Source organism: Pituophis catenifer, unplaced genomic scaffold, assembly GCF_029215685.1.
Source record: "Pituophis catenifer annectens isolate HBS135680 unplaced genomic scaffold, rPitCat1.0.hap2 SCAF_3, whole genome shotgun sequence".
NCBI lineage: Eukaryota > Metazoa > Chordata > Lepidosauria > Squamata > Colubridae > Pituophis > Pituophis catenifer.
Window position 1 is genome coordinate 28,363,184 of NW_027256883.1, and position 18,389 is coordinate 28,381,572.

At 39.7% G+C, this 18,389-nt stretch overlaps 1 protein-coding gene across 1 annotated transcript in view; it reads right to left on the reverse strand.

Annotated features, from left to right (window-relative positions):
- Window positions 1-18,389, reverse strand: part of ESRP1 (epithelial splicing regulatory protein 1) — a 40,560-nt gene that overhangs the window by 6,089 nt on the left and 16,082 nt on the right. Inside the window, exons 5-12 of the mRNA XM_070942121.1 lie at window positions 16,661-16,759; window positions 15,086-15,140; window positions 12,206-12,316; window positions 10,025-10,157; window positions 9,892-9,934; window positions 7,852-8,153; window positions 5,983-6,201; window positions 703-889 (exon numbers count right to left, since the gene is read on the reverse strand). Of these exons, the coding sequence (XP_070798222.1) occupies window positions 703-889; window positions 5,983-6,201; window positions 7,852-8,153; window positions 9,892-9,934; window positions 10,025-10,157; window positions 12,206-12,316; window positions 15,086-15,140; window positions 16,661-16,759 (1,149 nt within the window). The remainder of the gene's footprint in view (window positions 1-702; window positions 890-5,982; window positions 6,202-7,851; window positions 8,154-9,891; window positions 9,935-10,024; window positions 10,158-12,205; window positions 12,317-15,085; window positions 15,141-16,660; window positions 16,760-18,389) is intronic.

The window sequence follows — 18,389 nt, forward strand, 5'->3', positions numbered from 1 at the left end:
TATACAAAGTCAGCTTATTGCCCCCACAAACTGGGTCCTCAATTTACCTGCCTTAGAAAGGATGGAAGGCTGAGTCAACCTTGAGCATGGCGAGATTTGATCTTACTTTAATTGCAGAGAGCTGGTGTTAAATTAACGTGTTCTGTCTGTTGAGCTATCCAGGCTCCTGGATAGCTCAAATTCTTTATAAGAAGCTGAATAACTAGGAAGGACAAACCATCCCTACTTGGTTGTTGTTTTTCTAATCTGGTTTCAGGTTCACCTTTTTTAAAACAGCTCAACTGTATTCTGTTGTTCAGTTCTGTGGGATCTCAGTTTCCACCATTACAAGGAGCTAAATTATGCTATTTATAATCAACAGTGAACTTAAGTAGCTAAACTGCAAATAGTTTATTCTAAAAAATCATCGACACCTGCCCAGTGCAAATTAGGCACCCAGGAATGGGGGGAAAGTGTGTATGTCAGCAGAAAAGCAAGAGTAGGGAAGACAATTCCTTTGTGAATCACAGTAGTCCACAACCCAAGGAGAACAACCATAAAGTCTGCAACTGATTTCAAGGGTGAAAGTTTGCACTCTAGAGCCCCATATGCTGAACCTTTCCAAGAGAGGGGCATAAGAGTCAAGAGAAGGAGCTCCAGCACCTACCAGCGTACAGCACAGAATAGCACCAAGACCCAAGCAAGACTTACATGGTAACTTACATGGTGGTGGGGATAAGCCATTTCGATTTAAAGTGCCCCCCATTAATACAAAGTTCATCTCCTCAGCAGAACATTGAAAGACTTCCACATATCTGTCCTTCATGGTTTTTTTATGGCACTTCTGAGCTGCTAAGAAGGCACGATCAGAAGACTTCATTTGGATGAAGGCATCTCCCGAGGGTCGACCCTAAGGACAAAAACATGAAGAACCGGAGCACCACAGCAAAACCACTCGCTCAGCATATAAGTATAACATTACCTTAAAAAAACAGTCATCTTAAGTTGGAAGACTGATTTTTGTGTGGGTGCACTCTACATTGCTGCATATGTAGTATTGAATTCCTAAAAGGTATGAGTTTTTCAAAGGATTGGGGTCATTGTAGCTTTTTTTTTTTTTTTTAAAGATTGCTTTAAAAGTATAGACCAGGGGGGAAATCCAGCAGGTTCTGACAGGTTCTGGAGAACCTGTAGCGGAAATTTTGAGTAGTTCGGAGAACCGGCAAATACCACCTCTGCTGGCCCCAGAGTGGGGTGGGAATGGAGATTTTGCAATATCCTTTCCCTGCCACGCCCACCAAGCCACACCACGCCCACAGAACCAGTAGTAAAAAAATTTGGATTTCACCACTAGTATAGACTAAATATTTCTATTGTAATGATATGACGTTACATAATGAGGAATGTCTGTAACAGTATATGGGCAAATCCTTGAGAAGCAGGGCAACGAAGCTGTCCATGGAACAGTCAGGTAAGAGAGCTTCTGCATAATGGATGAATAATGGATGGAGCTGTATAATGGATGGAGCAAGAAGCTTGGAAGGGACCCTCCATAACTTCCCAGGCTGTAAAGCGGATGGCGGGAGATTTGTACTTTCAGATTTGCAAGAATCTGTTAATGTAGCCTTGCAATAAAGTAGAATTCATTTATTTGTCTAGTTCAGGGGTCGGCAACCTTAAACACTCAAAGAGCCACAAAGGTCCTAACCTGAAGCCCCCCATTCAATTCTGGAGCCGACTGGAAGTCCAGTCCCCCCCCCCCAAAATCTCCTCCTAGTGCAGCATCCTTTTTCCTCTACCTGTCCTAACCGAAAGCCCTATTAATTGTCGAGCTGACCGGTGACAGGGAGCCGCAGCAGAGGGATGAAAGAGCCACATGCGGCTCCAGAGCCGCAGGTTGCTGACTCCTGGTCTAGTTGCATATCTTGTCTGATGTACTTGGTAAGGCTGACGGTATGTTTTAAAGTATAATTTTTAAAATTGGTCTATAGGACCTAATTTTTGAAGGAGAATTTTCCAATCCATTTATTTTTGTGAAAAACACGCATCAGGGAATAACAATAACTGTATAAACTGAAGTGTGGCATGAAAATGTCATTTCTAGACCAAATAATAGAAGTTTCTAACTCACACACTAATGCAATTGGGAGCTATTTATTACTGAAGAAAATGTTGGGCCAGTGAGTTATGCCCCAACAGAGAGGATTGTATTCATTGAGATGCAGTGTTAAACAATGGTTTAATGTAATATCAACAAGCCCTGAGTTTGTACCTTCTCATCCTCTGCCAGCATAGTTGCAGATAAATGATGATAAAAATATTGATATTTTAAATAGGAGTTGTTAAGACAAATGATTTTCACGCTGTAGTTTATAAGGTTGAATTATTTGTCTAATAAGCTGGACTGCAGTTTGTTTCCGACACAAAATCACACTGCAGCTAGTTTAAAGTAGAATCAAAATATCTCGGCATTTCTTTCTCTCTATTACAACAGACCAGGGAAGGGGGAAGAGAAAGAGGCTTGCCCATATTTGGTTAAACCAATGTTTTAACAACTTTAGCCTGTGTGAACTTTAACTCCCAGAATTCCTGGGAGCTGAAATCCATACATTTTAAAGTTGCCAAGATTGAGTAACGGAGACACCCAGATTGGGTGTCCATAAGCCCCCATCTTATTTTCATTTCATAAAAGTATATAAACTATCTTATTATGAAGTGGATAGATATTGGATTTATCTTGCCTTTATGGACTTAGAGAGTGCAATTGGCCCAAAGTTATCCAGTAAGGTTCTGGGACTGAGGGTGGAGTAGAGCCTGGGTTATTTTGATTCTAGTCCAATATGTTGATACTACACCATACCAGCTTTCAGGGAAGGTAGGTAGGTAGGCAGGCAGGCAGGCAGGTAGGCAGGAAGAGAGGGAGAGCGGGAGGGAGGGATGGGATAGAAAACAGACATCAGCATTTGGGCCTGGAAAATTGTGATGTGATCATTCTACATTATAGGTGCTGCTGCAGAAAAGATTGTCCATGTGTCACCACCAAGCAACATTCTACAGATGGCATGTTGAAGGGGTTTTTTTTGGTATCTGGGATACTGAGCCATTTGGTATGAAGTACAACTCCAATAGACAGTTCATGCCAGACAATATATAAGGACAGTGACATAGCAATAAACTGCTGCACACAATCTTGTTTGGGAAAGGTGCAAGTAAAAATAAAAGAGGAAAGCCAGAAAGGCCTTTTAATAGCTAAGATAAATACAGCAGCAGTCTCTTCTCTGATGGTTTTCATTATTGCAGTTTCCCCAATTGCTAGCAGGTATAAATGTAACCCAGTAGTTCGGTTACGCTGTCTGAGGCCATAATTTGCTAGAGCCATAGATTTCTTGTAGCGGAGAACTCATTTATTTCTGCTTGAAAGTGAGAATATTAAAAAGCTGTTTCCAGAGAAACAGGAATAAGCATCACTATTTGTTCTGGGTAAGGGTGGGTGGGTTCAAACTATAGGATTAAAAAGCTTCCCATTAGGCTCTTTTAAATGTTATCAATGTGCCATTTTTTTATTGAAGAGATGGAAACAGATAAGAAAATAAAAAGAGGAGTGGGTTAAATTTAAAAGAAATAAAATTCAAATATAATATTAAGAGGGATTTATTGATGGTACGAGCTGTTTCACAGTTGCAATGCCTGGCCAGAATTTCAGTGGATTTCCCCATACTGGAGACCTTCAAAGGGCAACTGGCTGGCCAACTACTGCGGAGAGTTTAATGGATTCCTACACTGAGGATATGATTGGACTAAATTACCTTGCAATTCATTCATTTATAACTGCATGAAATAACCCGTTATTACTGTCTGTATATTACATGGATACATATGCTCTGACAGCATGCTATTCTTGTTCAACGTTGGCAATATTTTATAGAGCAGAAAAAAGAATAAGAAATAGTGAGTAAAAGATGAAAGAAAATCAAATCTACCTAAATATAAGTTTTACACACCATGCTTAATTTTCCATACTTTTTAAAGTATGCTAACAATCTTTGCCTCCACTATATCCACATGCTACTTGAAACCTTGTCTTTTATCTTTTTAATCTTTTCATATCTCTGTTTCTGAGGTTGCCATCTATTTCAAATCATGAATGGTCTTTTCCTTCTTTTCAGTGCATTCTTTCATATTTTGTTTTCATACATTTGTTTCACAATTCAATCTTCATTCATTCTCTCTGTTGACCAAATCACCTCAATATATTTCTTTCTTGCATACTGATCATTCTGTCAACATTCACTTGGCATCCCCTCATACTTGACTGACCATCCATTCATCCATCTCGTTTTACCAAGCACACTTAAGCACTAATTTCTACTACATTAAACTTACTTTTATGTTTCTTAACCTATAATATTTTTATTGGAAAACAAATCAGCATTATGGATTTATCATCTAAGATAATTCTTGCTGTACTAAAGTAAGTAAAGCCTAGTTCACTGTCCCACATCAGGGCAGAGGTATCATCTGGACTGTCAATGACATATGTTACCTTCATTCAAGTGCCACTGAAGTCATGAACTTTTTTGTCCTCCTGGGACTATACACATATTTTTTCTAAGTTGAAGTTGGGAGGAATCTTTAACTGCTAGGCAAGGCTCCATACAAGAGGAAGAAGTATTCTTTTCTATTTCGTATTTGTTTTTCTCCAATGCTGGCTTTCAACTTACTTTGCAACCTTATGGTTATGACTATGAAGTCCTGGTGTGGTGGTAGGCATAGCCTAAGCCAGATGTGGGCAATTCCTTATCCGTAAGGGATGCATATGAAGTTAGGAGAAGTGTAAATAATATATGGCATCCCAGATATTGCTATACTCCTCTTAGCACTTCTTGCTGGGTTGCTAGAAATTGTAGTATGGAAACATCTGAGTGCCATCCTTGTTCTAGAAAGTTCACATATACCCTGCTTCTACCTTTCTTGCAGCAATCTTTCTTGCAGATTTCTTGATGCTTTCTGAGCTTGGTTGTTGTTTTCAGATGTTTCATTACCCAACTAGGATGATGTTACCTAGTGGGGTAATGAAATGTCTGTAAGAAAATAACCAAGCTCAGAGAGCACCAAGAATTCCACATTCAACCCTGAGCTGCATATATTCTCTCTGCTTTGCAACGGGCAAAATGACGGCTTTCCTTCTATCTCACCTTCTGTGTGTCACGCACTCTCTGATTACCACTATTTTGGTCATAGATTTCCCATAGAAAGGACATAGAGGCAAATTCTGAAAGGTTCAATGCTGTGCAGAAACTAAAGTGTTCTGTATTGGCATTTATGCCTCATTATTGTTGCTGGGCCTTTTAGGAAGCCAGTCTTTTCTTTTAGGCCAAACAACTATAAAGCCTTCACTCCATGCAGGAGTCACTCTTGCTTCCTTACTTTTATTTCTGAGCCGTTGAGAAATGTCTGGCCTTACCACTGGGCAAAATGAATACTCAAAGTCCTATTCATTGTTTCAGGAGCAACCCCTTCAGGGGTGGGCTTCAAAAATTTTAGCAAGGAGTTCTCTGCCTGGTTGCTGGGTGGGCGTGGCCATGGTGGACATGGCCTAGTTGACCTCCTGCACCATGGTGCAGGGGGGGGGTTGCCCTCCCCAGGCTCCGGAGTGTTTTCTCGAGCCTCCGGGAGGGCGAAAATGGTCTCCTCAGGCTCCAGAGGCTGTCTGGAGGCCAGAAAGCCTGTTTCTGGCCTTCCCAAACTTCTGGTAGGCCCATTTTTCACCCTCCCCGAGTCTCTGTGCGCGCCCTGTACTTACCTGCATCCAAAAAGGGCCATGTGGGGACTCCTGGTAGGGGCAGGGTGGGGTGGGTGAGGCCAGCCAGGAGTGGAATTTGGGAGTTCTCCGAACTGCACAGAATCTTAGCTAGAGGTTCTCCCAAATCCCTGCAAATCCCCAGCAGCCCACCCCTGAACCACTTCCTTGTGAGTACATTCTTGTTAATAGTCTTCACTAACCTGGTGATTTAATACCATGTGAACCCCATGAGTTCTAATATCTCCAGAAAACTCTCCCAGGAATCCCAAAATGTCTTCTATAGTGGCAGCATATGGAAGACCACGCAGACGAACACAGTCCCGGACAGTGGTGGGAGGCACAAACTGCTGAGGTAGCACAGGAAGAATAGGAGGAGTTGGGAGAGGGATGAGAGGAGCAGAGGAATACCTGTTCAGGACCTGCAAGCAAAAAATAATAAACATGTTTAGAAACAGGAAACATACCAAATGAATAGTGTAAGCTCTAAAGTCAGCTTAATGCATTTGAAAACAAAGACTCCCCACCGAGAAAAAGAGAAAATATTAGACACCCCATGTGCACAATCTGGCTTTTCTTGTTTTGAAGCCTAGCCCTTAGCACTATGGCCTTCACCACTTCAAAAAATATTAAATGTAGCCCTTCATGACTAAAAGACCACACATGCCTAATCTACACTGACAGGCAGCAAAGCTCTAAAATTTGGGATACATTTCTCATGCTTTTTCAAAAAAAAAAAAAAATGCTAGAGATTAGATATGGGGATACCTCAACTAACAGCTGCTTCTTAATTAACTGGGTAAACTTGTTTTTTTTAAGGTAAATTTTATATTGTCTTTCATCCACACCCTCCTTGCCCTAACATTGAGATGGTCTGCTAATCATTTTTCAAGGACATTATTGCCACAACAAAGTCTCTACCTCAGTGCCTGCCACCAATGAAGGTGGGATGAAAACCATCTAGTAGGAAAATGATTTCTCCAATCAGAAAACACAATACAACTTTCTGTGTGAACATTCTGCTGTATCAGGACTGAGTCATGACAGTTCTATTCCTCCCACCTGGCCAGTGGGCCTGCCTTGAACCATTGCAAGCTTATAATTAGTTTCTTTAATTTTGGAGGCCAAAATCTTAAAAAAATATTTTCTCTAGTTCAGATTATCTTCTGAAGTATAGTAGCCACCAAATTATATCTGGTATCAGAGATAATATATAGTCTGTATACAGACTACCGTATTTCTTGGACTATAAGACACACTGGAGAATACAACGCACCAAGCTTTTGAAGAGGAAAACAAGAAAAAAATAGTTTTTGGCCTCTGCACGTCCAGTTTTTGCCCTTCCCGGCCCCCAGGACTACTGTACAGACCTCCCAAACCCTCTGTGCATCCTGTTTTTGTAAAAAACTGGCCCATTTTTGCAAACAATGATCCCGTTTTTGGCTTTCCGAAACCCCCATGTGTCTCGTTTTTGCCCTCCCCATCTCCCAGGAGAACTCTGCAGGCCTTCCAAACCCTCTGCATGTCCTGTTTTTGCAAAATGGTATGTACGGGGGGGGGGGGGGGTTTCGAGAGACCAAAAATGGCCGTATTCAGTCTATAAGCCGCGCCGATATTTCCACCCTCTTTTAGGGGGAAAAAAGTGCATCTTATACTCCAAAAAGTACAGTATATACAGATGATACTTAAAACAAAGGACTATGACTCAGCAACTACAGCCAGTCAATCACACAACCCGAAATCAGACCAGGACTCAGCAAGGTATTTAAAGTCCAGTGATCCCCCAGACAAGCACAATCCAAAACGCACCGAAGATGTCTCCTCGAATGGGGATGAAATGTTTGCAACCAAATTGCTTAGGTCGGAGTTCAAACCAATAACATAACTACCAACCCAAGCTACTACTATTCAAAGACATTTCAAATAATATATAGCATTTATCCTCCTTGAATTTGTTTAGTCTTCCATTAAACACATTTAAATTGGTGATTGCTTTATCTTGCAGTTGTGAATTCCATAGTTATCTTGAATTAGCATCTCACACCACAATATTAGAGAATCCTGGTTCTCACCTGCTGTACCTCGGCAGCTGTACTCCTGAAAAGTTCTATATACCTTTTCCCCAACAAGTCCTTATGCTTTTTTAGTGCGTTTTGTGCATATTCCTCACAAGCAAACAACACAAATGCATCTCCCGTTGGCCTGTTGTCAGGGTAAGTCACAAAAAGGATGCCTTCTTTTCCACCTGTCACAGGACAGTGTTGACCAAAAAATGCTAACACTTCTTCTGATGTTACATTGAATGGGAGACCCCGCATCCGAACAATCACTTGGTTTTCTTTAGATAGGAACTGGGCTACTTCATTGGATGTACCTTGAAGAACAACAAGAAAAAACATTTAGAAGGCTAGGTACCCATCCACAACCCAGAATTATGAAGAAAGAAAATAGATCTAATGCAGTGTTTGGCGGTTTTAAAATGTGTGAACCTCAATTCCCAGAATTTCCCAGCCAGCATGTTTGAAAAACACTGGACTAGTTGTATAGCAATTTATGCATAGGGTGGCAACCTTCTTAGGTAATAAACACAATGTGGAATTTTTTTTTAGTAGCATGGGAATGACACACACACACACACACACTGTGAACTACACTATTGTACAGAAACTCTATTCCAATGGCTCCTGGACTAGAAACTAAAAATTAAACTACTATAGGGCTTACAGCTTCCACACCCTAGTAGAGCAGGTTCTGTATCCTCTAACCATATGGTAAGCCCTACTGTTACCACCCATTGTAACTCTTGTCCAGATACAATATGGAGCATATTTTGTAAACCAGTAGTTTGTAGTATTATATGTTGCATGATCCCAGCAGTTGATTTATTCAAGAAATCATGGGCCAGAAATCATGACTTACTGTATTTGGATCAGGCTGGTTCTCTTAAACATTGAGGAGGTTTCAAGAAAGTGCCTTCACCTTACTATCATAGCTTGGGAGCATCATCTGTATGGTTTAATTAAACATTGCAATTGGGAATATCTGTGGATAATTGGACCATCATTGTTTCTTGCGCTGTACCTCTAATCTTGTTTCATATGCTGTGTGTGTGTGTCTGTGTGTGTGAGCGCCTTCAAGTCAGCATTGACTCTTGCAATGGCCTGGACAAGTCTTTGCAGTTTTCTTGGCAATATTTCAGAAATGGCTTGCCATTGCTTTCTTCCTTGGACTGAGAGAGAGCGCCTGGCACAAAATCATCTAGCTGCCTTTGTGCCTAAGACAGGACTAGAACTCACAGTCTCCCAGTTTCTAGCCTGGTGCTTTTAATCATGGCACCAAACTGGCTTTCAACCTGCATTATGCTAGATCAGGGGTCTGCAACCTTAAACACTCAAAGAGCCATTTGGACTCGTTTCCCACAGAAAAGAAAACACCGGGAGCCACAAAATCCTTCCCGTGCCTGGCTATTTCTTGAGCAGCCACATAACTAGCATATGTAGTTGAATTAAACATTCTGTTTTCTTCTGAAACTTTTCTTTTCTTGGATTTATCCATGGTTGGCTTACCAGGGGTTGAAAAGCTCAATAAATCACGTGCTGGCGGTTGTCGCATATTGGTGGTTGTAATATTTTGAGTGACAGGGAACCGCAGCAGAGGAGTGAAAGAGCCACAAGTGGCTCCAGAGCCGCAGGTTGCTGACCCCTGTGCTAGATAATACATTAAGATCTTCCCATTTTAAAAGTTGTACTGCTGAATTAATAAAAATTAACATTTTTATTGTTTTAGATCAATGGCCAATGCAAATTATTTTCCTTCTTCAATCTACAAAGAAATTGTACTTATCCAACTCTTGCCCTAAAATTACCTGAAGACCTTAATGGCCAACACAGTTATGTAGCCAGAGATCTAAAGTTCCGGGCTAATTCAATCAATTTCTTTAACTTAACAGAAAGAGGGTTTTTCTATTTGGGACTAGCTTTCCTCAACCTGGATATTCCGAACATGGCTACTGCTGAAAATTCTTCTAGTTGAGGACCACAAATGTGGAGAGAATGCAATCATAGAAAGCTGATTTAAAATGTTAATTTAGGTTATAGGAAAAGAAAGTTTACCTCCAGCAATTTTGAGGAAGTCCTCACCTGTTGCTTTGTATACCTGGAGATAAGAAAAGAAAAATATAATTAAACTCAGGCAAACCTTCCACTATTTCACCCAAATATACCATTCAGAACTTGACCAACGCACCTCTATATACCGGTTCCCCATGTGATGCTTGTGTCTTTGCAATGCCAATTCTCTGTGTTCTTCACTTACAAACCTGACAAGAGCTTCTCCATTTCTTCTGCCCTGGGCATTGAGACAAAGTGCAGCCCCTCCTCTGAAGAGAGAGGAAGAAAAGGTTACAAAAAAAGAAGAAAGAAATTTAAGTAGATGTTCCTTTTCATAAAAGCTATATTTATGTGGAAAGGAAAAAAAGTGATTCCGATTATTTTTGGATATATTCCTTTAAAAAATTACAATTCCATTAATTCTACAATGTGAATTTTAGCCCAAAATTCACTTCCAAAGTTTAGGTGGCTCAGTGGCTAAGACACTGAGCTTGTCAATCAGAAAGTTCGGCAGTTCGAATCCCTAGTCACAGATCTCCTGCGTGAGCAGGGGGTTGGGCTAGATGACCTCCAAGGTTCCTTCCAGCTCTGTTACTGTAAAAAGAGTTTTAAAATAACTATGAGCAACGCTTTATTTGGTTAAAAGATCTGTGGAAAATCACCTCACCATGGACTTCTGGTATTTAGTGGCATCACTAAATCAGTGGCATCAGTTGGGGAGATGGAAGGATAGGTACTGAAAGGATGATGAGGTGGGAATAAAATGATTGCATTTCTTTGCAGTCATAGACATCAGTGTGGTAGTTATGCCATTTCTCTGGTCTGTTCTATGACTTAAATGACAAAACAGATAACTTTATTTTTTTCTTGAACAGTGGATGCTTTTTGAATGAACTCAGGATTCTCAAGCAGAGTGTTAAAAAAAAAAGAAATCACTTCTCACTCTCCAATCTTAATTAAAGAAGATGAAGCTGAGGCAACCCCTGCCTCCCACTTTCGAAATCCCTATATTAACTCTAAAAGTTATATTAATTCCTGAGACCCCAAATTTGGTGTCTATTCTTGAATTGCTTTCAACTTTAAAAGCCATTTTTAATCACTTAAATAATTATAGAATTACAGGGTTTCAGTATTTAAAAAATTCTGCAGAGGTTGTGAAAGCATCTGCTGAAGCATAACACACTTCACTTATACTTAATAAAAATGTATATAAAAAGAAAAGGAGTTAAGAAGCAGCTCTCCAGGAAACATTTATGTTTAAGTGGAGTGGGTTGTATTATTGTTCACTTTGGTTTGGCTTTCTGTACTTTTTGACTCCTTCCTTTTTATATTTTTTAAATCTTCTTATTAGCTGCCTTCATTAAAGCTGGAACATAAAATCATAGCAGAAAAAAGTAGCAACTTTGGATAAACATATGAATAGCAAAATTACTTTTTAAGATCAAGAAGGAGCTGTGATGGCATAATGGTGAGAATGCAGTATTGCAGGCTAACTCTGCTCACAGCCAGGAGTTCAATCCTGACCAGATGAAGGTTGACTCAGCCTTCCTTCCATCCTTCTGAGGTTGGTAAAATGAGGATTCAGATTGTTGGGGGCAATATGCTGACTCCGTAAACTGCTTAGAGAGGGCTGTAAAGCACTGTGAAGCGGTATATAAGTCTAAGTGCTATTGCTATTCTGCTGTAAGATTTGGAGCAGAATGGAGCATTTTTTTTTTAGAGCAGGATGCTCTTCTTCATAAACACCGCTTATAAATTTTGTGCCTTCCAATCAATGTTGACTCTAGGCAACTTTAATGCCATAGGTAAAAAGAAATTTGCTTCAGGCCATTTTATCAAATGGGAAAAAACCCATTTCAAATATGCTTTTGCTACATAATTTTCACTTATCTGCATGATTTTTAATCTTAGCACCAGATGACCTTATATACCACTCAAAGAAGACAGATAATCCTTGGTGAAGTGCAAAGCTCTGGACAAATCTAAGATGGCATTCTTCTTTTTTTGTGTCTCCCATTTAATGCAATAGGGGACCAATAGTCATTCTTCTACTATAGGAGTAGGGAGACTGTGCTACAAACCCTAGCATTCCTCATCAGTGTCTACATGTTTGGAAGACCATAAATTGCCATCTTGAATAGGAATTGGAAAATATACAAACACATTCATTCATATTGATGTCTGAATACGTTGTCTTTCCCTGAAGCTTAGGGAAAACAACCTTTGGCTTGGTTATCAAGTTCAGTCAATAAGTGGACCTCTGGGGATAATGGAACATATCTAAACATAACAAGTATATCATTTAGATAGTACTAACTTGGCAATATTTAATCCTTTGAAGAACCTGGCAATGTCCTGGTCTGATGACTGCCAAGGTAAGCCTCTGGCTCGGATCACGGTGTTATCATCCACAAGTTCCATCTTGCTGCTGTAGATCAAATATAAGTATAACTTTATTAATATCTTTAATATTTTCATCATCACAAACCACAGACACAAACAACATTAAGGCTTTTCCATAGCTGTAAATTCTCATCAGAACATTTTTCAGTTAATTAAGTGGAAACTTTAAAATTCACCACTTTTTTTTTTTTTGAAATTAGAGATTCGTCCTCTAGTATTGTATTTGTATTTGTATTTATTGAATTTGTATACCGCCCTACTCCCGAAGGACTCAGGGCGGTGAACAGCCATAAAAATAAAACATGAAAGTACAAAATTTAAAATAGAGATAAAACAAATTAAATAAATTTGGCTGAACCATATTTAAAACCCCAATAATTTAAAACCAAATTTAAAATTCCCATTTAAAAGCGGAGAAGTTTAGGTCAGGCCGGCTTGCTGGAATAGGAACGTCTTAAGCGTGCGACGGAAGGTACGCAGATCCGGAATCCTCCGTATCTCGGGGGGGAGCTCGTTCCAGATAGTAGGTGCCCCCACAGAGAAGGCTCTCCCCCTGGGGGCCGCCAGTCGACATTGTTTGGCCGACGGCACCCGGAGGAGCCCCTCTCTATGGGAGCGTACTGGTCGGTGGGAGGCTATTGGTGGTAGCAGGCGGTCCCGTAGATAACCAGGTCCTAAGCCATGGAGCGCTCTAAAGGTGATAACCAAAACCTTGAAGCGCACTCGGAAGACCACCGGGAGCCAGTGCAGCTCGCGCAGGAGGGGCGTTACATGGGAGCGCCACGTCGCTCCCGTCACCACCCGCGCGGCTGCACTCTGCACCAGTTGGAGCCTCCGAGTGCTCCTCAAGGGGAGCCCCATGTAGAGAGCATTACAGTAGTCCAGACGGGAGGTGACGAGGGCATGAGTGACCGTGCGTAACGAGTCCCGATCCAGAAAGGGACGAGTATGATGTGATTCGCTTCTGTTTTTCTTTTATAGGAGTAATTTTTATTAAAGGTTTTAAGAGCAAAAATAAGAACTAATAAAAGCTAAATTAGAACAGAGAAAATAAAAAAGAAATAACAAAAAAGCTAAAAATGCAATAAGTAAAGAAAATAAGGGGAAAAAAGATATTAAAAAGTAGCTTCCAATATTCTTCACAGTAGTTATAAGTACTGGACAATTACATTTTAATCTCTCTTTCTAAAGTTACATGATGAATTTCTTCATAATTCACTAGTGTTGTTCTGGCTAATTTTAACCATCACCTGTACAGATAAATATAGTCATTTGCAATGTAGTGATTAAACTATTGGGGCTGCACCCTTAAGATGTTCCTATTGTGTCCTGAGGCCAAAGAGACCTTACTTTAAGAACATTCTGTCCAGCCCTGGATGCTTCAGCAAACCAACTTCTCAAAGGTTGAGTTTGTAATGCCTCTACCACCATTCTTGTTGGATAATTTACAGCTACTTTGCCCTCCCAATTTTCTATGTCAGAAAGCAATTTATAATGCCATTCTTTTCTATGAATAGTTCTTATTGGATATATACATGTATGTGCCTATACGTGTATATTTGTATCTATACACACACACAAAAATGTATATAATGTTAAAATAAGTTTACACAAACGTCAAAAGCATCAAAACAATCTGCTCAAGGTCATCTTATCAGTCAGATGGGCAGCACATTAATTTAATTTTAAAAAATGCACACACAGAAACATATAGGCACAATGATCAGCTTTAAAATTTAAAACATTCCAATCTTGCAGCCCATTCGGTGTATAAGATGCACCCAAATTTTCACCCCCCTTTAGGGGGGAAAAAGGTGCATCTTATACTCCAAAAAATACAGTAGTGGCCTGTACTAATATCAGAGAACCCTAGCAGTGTGGATATGCCCTATGAGAGAGAAATTGAGATTTAATTTCCTATTCATCTATCTAGCAGACATTATCTTTCAGTATAGGTTGTATTTTTCTATGTTTGTAGGGAAAAAAAGGCATACACATTTCCACAGTTATGAGAAAAACCAGCACTTGGAGTCATTTCCAGTTGGGAATGGCAAATTGAAATTCTGCAGAATGCGAGAGACATTGTCACTTAAAGGCAGCTGCTCATTCGATGTGGGCTGCCAGAAATACTCTCTGGATAAAGGAGAGATTTTGAGATTACCCATATGTACTATGGACAGATGTTTGTGGTGAGCAGATGGCTGAAACTGAGGGGTTTTTTTTACAATCTCTTGCGATCAGCTGGGAGTCGCAAGATTCCATTATGCTCTGAATGACTAATGTAGAATTTTGAGGGACTCATCATTCAACAAACCCCATTTTTAAATCACTTTGGGGCTTTTTATTCTTACTGTTGGTTAAAGATTGAAAAAACCTTCAGGACAGCACGTTATACATTTCACTGGCTTTCTCTTTAGTCTGTTTAGAAAGAAAGAAATGTATATGCCTGCAATTTTGCTGTATTTTTTGCAACATACAGCAAAAGGGTAATTACAGTGTTGATTTTAAAAAGTTTTTTCAAAGGAGTAAGGGTTCAAATGAATTTGCATTGAAGAAAGGCTTTGAACTTAATTAAAAGGATCCTCTCTCTTACATTACATTTTTTATATAGGTAACAGTTCTACATAACTTCCTAGGATTCTTTCCTGAGAGTCAACATTAATTTTCTATTCTATTTGTTCTATTTGCTTTTGGCCTGGGCTCCAGGAAGATAGACATATCTCAGGAAGGCCTATTAATATGTTTAATAGTCTTTAAAAAGCTTTTCATATTTTATTTTAAGGTACTTACTTACCAGGTTCCACTTTCAAATTTATAGTTCACCCTTTCTGGATCTGAAAACCTGTGGTCTATAAAACAAAGAATAAAATCAATTCCATTTCCAACAATATGGTTGAATAGCAAAATGAAATACTATCCATCTGCGATAGATAGATAGATAGATAGATAGATAGATAGATAGATAGATAGATAGATAGATAGATAGATATAGACAGACAGACAGACAGAGAGAGAGAGAGAGAGAGAGAGAGAGAGAGACAGACAGACAGACAGACAGACAGACAGACAGACAGATGATAGATATGATCTCATTGCAATGCTTGCTACTCAAGGCCCTTTTCTTTTGCCCCAGCATTTATAGTGTGCGTAGAATCAGAACTGTAGATTTGGAAGGGAATACAAAGTACATCTACTCTCACTTTCTCCGATGTGCAGGAAAACCAATAGAACTGTTTCTGAAAGATGGCTATCTGACTTTAAAACCTCCAGAGATGGAGAACCTACACTCTCTGTAGGTAGATTTATGGCATTGTCACCTGCCTCCTTCAAAAGTGTACTTTCCATAGATATGACGTATTAGCTGAATGATACAACACATGTTTGCATGCAGGAAGAGTCTGGTTAATTCCTAGACACACCCAAGGAAGGTTGGTTATGCCTTTCTATATATCGCTGAACATTCCTTGTAGTTCATATTCGATAATTTGATGGGTCAATAGTCTGACAAGGAAGACTTCTCTGCCTGAATCGCTCTTTTAGTCCACTAATAATATCCCACTTTTGATAATCTCCTGCAATGATGTCCAGTATGGAGAGAGAAAGAGAAAGAGGGGGAGAGAGGGGGGGAGGAGGGACAGAGAGGGGGAAAGAGGAAAAAAGTTTAGCCACATTTAAAGCTGGATGCAAAAAATGTAGCCAATTTTTTTTTACTTGTTAGAACTTTGAGGGGCTAAAGAAAAATAAGTACTCAAAACCCATATTCCCATTTTTATTTTATTTATTATTTATTTTATTAGTCATAGTTCTATGCTGCCCACTCTCCGAGGACTCTGGGTGGCTTACACCAAAGACAGTATACTAAATAGCATATTGCCCCCTAACAATCTGGCTCCTCATTTTACCCAGCCCGGAAGGATGGAAGGCTGAGTCAACCTTGAGCCAGTGAGATTTGATCCGCTGATCTGCTGAACTAGCAGTCAGCTGAAGTAGCTGCAGTACTGCACTCTAACCACTGCACCACCTTGGCTCATATGTACCACCATATTTTATTGACTATGTGCCATCAAATCAGTACTGACTTTTAATGACCACAAAGTTTTAAATGATTTATATTTTAACATGTCATAAAGCCCCAGTAAGGCATTCATTTTTGGAGCGCGACCATTGACATTCTGTGAAGAATCTGATGCACATGTCTGGCCAAAGAAAACTGTGCCTCTAACACTAAAAAAAATTCCTATTCCTGCTTCAAACTTAAAAAAACCCGCTCAACAATCCCTCAAAAAGGCAGTAACAAAAATAATGTTGAATAGGTCCATACATGTAAAATTAAACCATCCCATCCCAAAGGAATACCCTGTTTGCTTACTGTAGGCTTCTGAAATTAGTGCTAAAATCACATTGCCCATATCTTCCAATTGCTGCATTCCAAAACGTTGTGCTGAGCTCCGCTTGTCAGGATTCAAATCTGAATACAACAGTTAAGAATCTTAAAGCAATCATTCAAATGGCAGGCCTTTGGCACCTCAAACTATTCTTGCCCCATCTTTAATTGCACCAAATGTTCCCCAAATTTACATGGGCTCGGCAGATTCCAGCTTAGGTGGTTTTCGTGGGATGCTAAGAGCTGGCAAGGAAGTGGTTTGTTTCCTAAGCTGTCTTCTTGGTCCCATTCCTGCACATAAAACCTTGACAACAAAGGCCAAAATCATTCACCAAAATCCTTCTTGGTGACATCAACATATACCTCTGGCCTTCCAATAATTGGAGGAGGGGTGAAGTGTAGACCCAACTCTTCCGCTCTATTATGTGATTGCGATTTCTGGCATCTTTTGTTCGTTTCCAGCAAACATGATGACCCACTTAATGACAGCCACAACTTACAACCATATTTCTGCAGTCAATTACTCTTGTAAGTCAAGAACTACTTGTATTGGCATTCATTTGTGGACAAAGCTTATACCTAATGCAGGAAAATTTTGCTATTTTTATTGAAACAAATTTACCTTGATTGTTTAAAGATAAAAATAAAAAATACCAGAGTGCCCCATTTTCTATCCTGTTGCATCATGTTTTTATTTATCCCATGTCCCTGCACTCCTCCGTCCTTCATTCTCATGGATTATCTTCCCTTAACACATCAATGGCAATAGAAGGGAGTGCTAGAATATATTCTGCTGTGATCCATTTACCCTCTACAGCTTTTCAAGATTAGTGACATTAGTAATTATTTTGCTTAACCAAAGCATTTATTGACATTATGAAACATTGTGATAAAAGCAAAATATACAGCCTCTTAGTAACCTGTGAACAGGCACATACCCTTTGCTATAAGCTATTAGCTTCTTTTAAAAATCAATTCAAATTTCACAAGAAAATTCCAAAGGAAGATAAAAATCTGCCTTTGAACGTTACCTATAAAATATATTCGGCAATAGAAAAGCAGATTAAGGGAAGCATTCTGCGATGCCTTTTGTCTTGTTTTGGGATTGTGAACATGTTTCAGTGGAGGAAAATTTTCTCTTAGCAATACAGCTAATCCTTGATTTATAGCCAGTAGCTTAGTGACCAAAATTAAGATCTGGCTTTGAAGTTAGAATATAGAATAACAGAGCTGGAAAAGACCTTGGAGGTCTTCTAGTCCAACATCCCGCTTAGGAATCCCTATAGTATTTCAGACAAATGGTTGTCCAATCTCTTCTTAAAAACTTCAAGTGTTGGAGCATTCACAACTTCTGAAGGCAAGTTGTTCCACTGACTGATTGTTCTAACTGTCAGGAAATTTCTCCTTAGTTCTAGGTTGCTTCTCTCCTTGATTAGTTTTCATCCATTGCTTCTTGTCCTGCCTTCAGGTGCTTTGGAGAATAGCTTGACTCCCTCTTCTTTGTGGCAGTCCCTGAGATATTGGAACACTGCTATCATTTCATGCCCCCGTCCTTCTTTTCATTAAACTAGACATACCCAATTCCAGCAACCGTTCTTTATATGTTTTAGCCTCCAGTCCCCTAATCATCTTTGTTGCTCTTCTCTGCACTCTTTCTAGAGTCTCCACATCTTTTTTACATATGGCAACCAAAACTGAATGTAATATTCCAAGT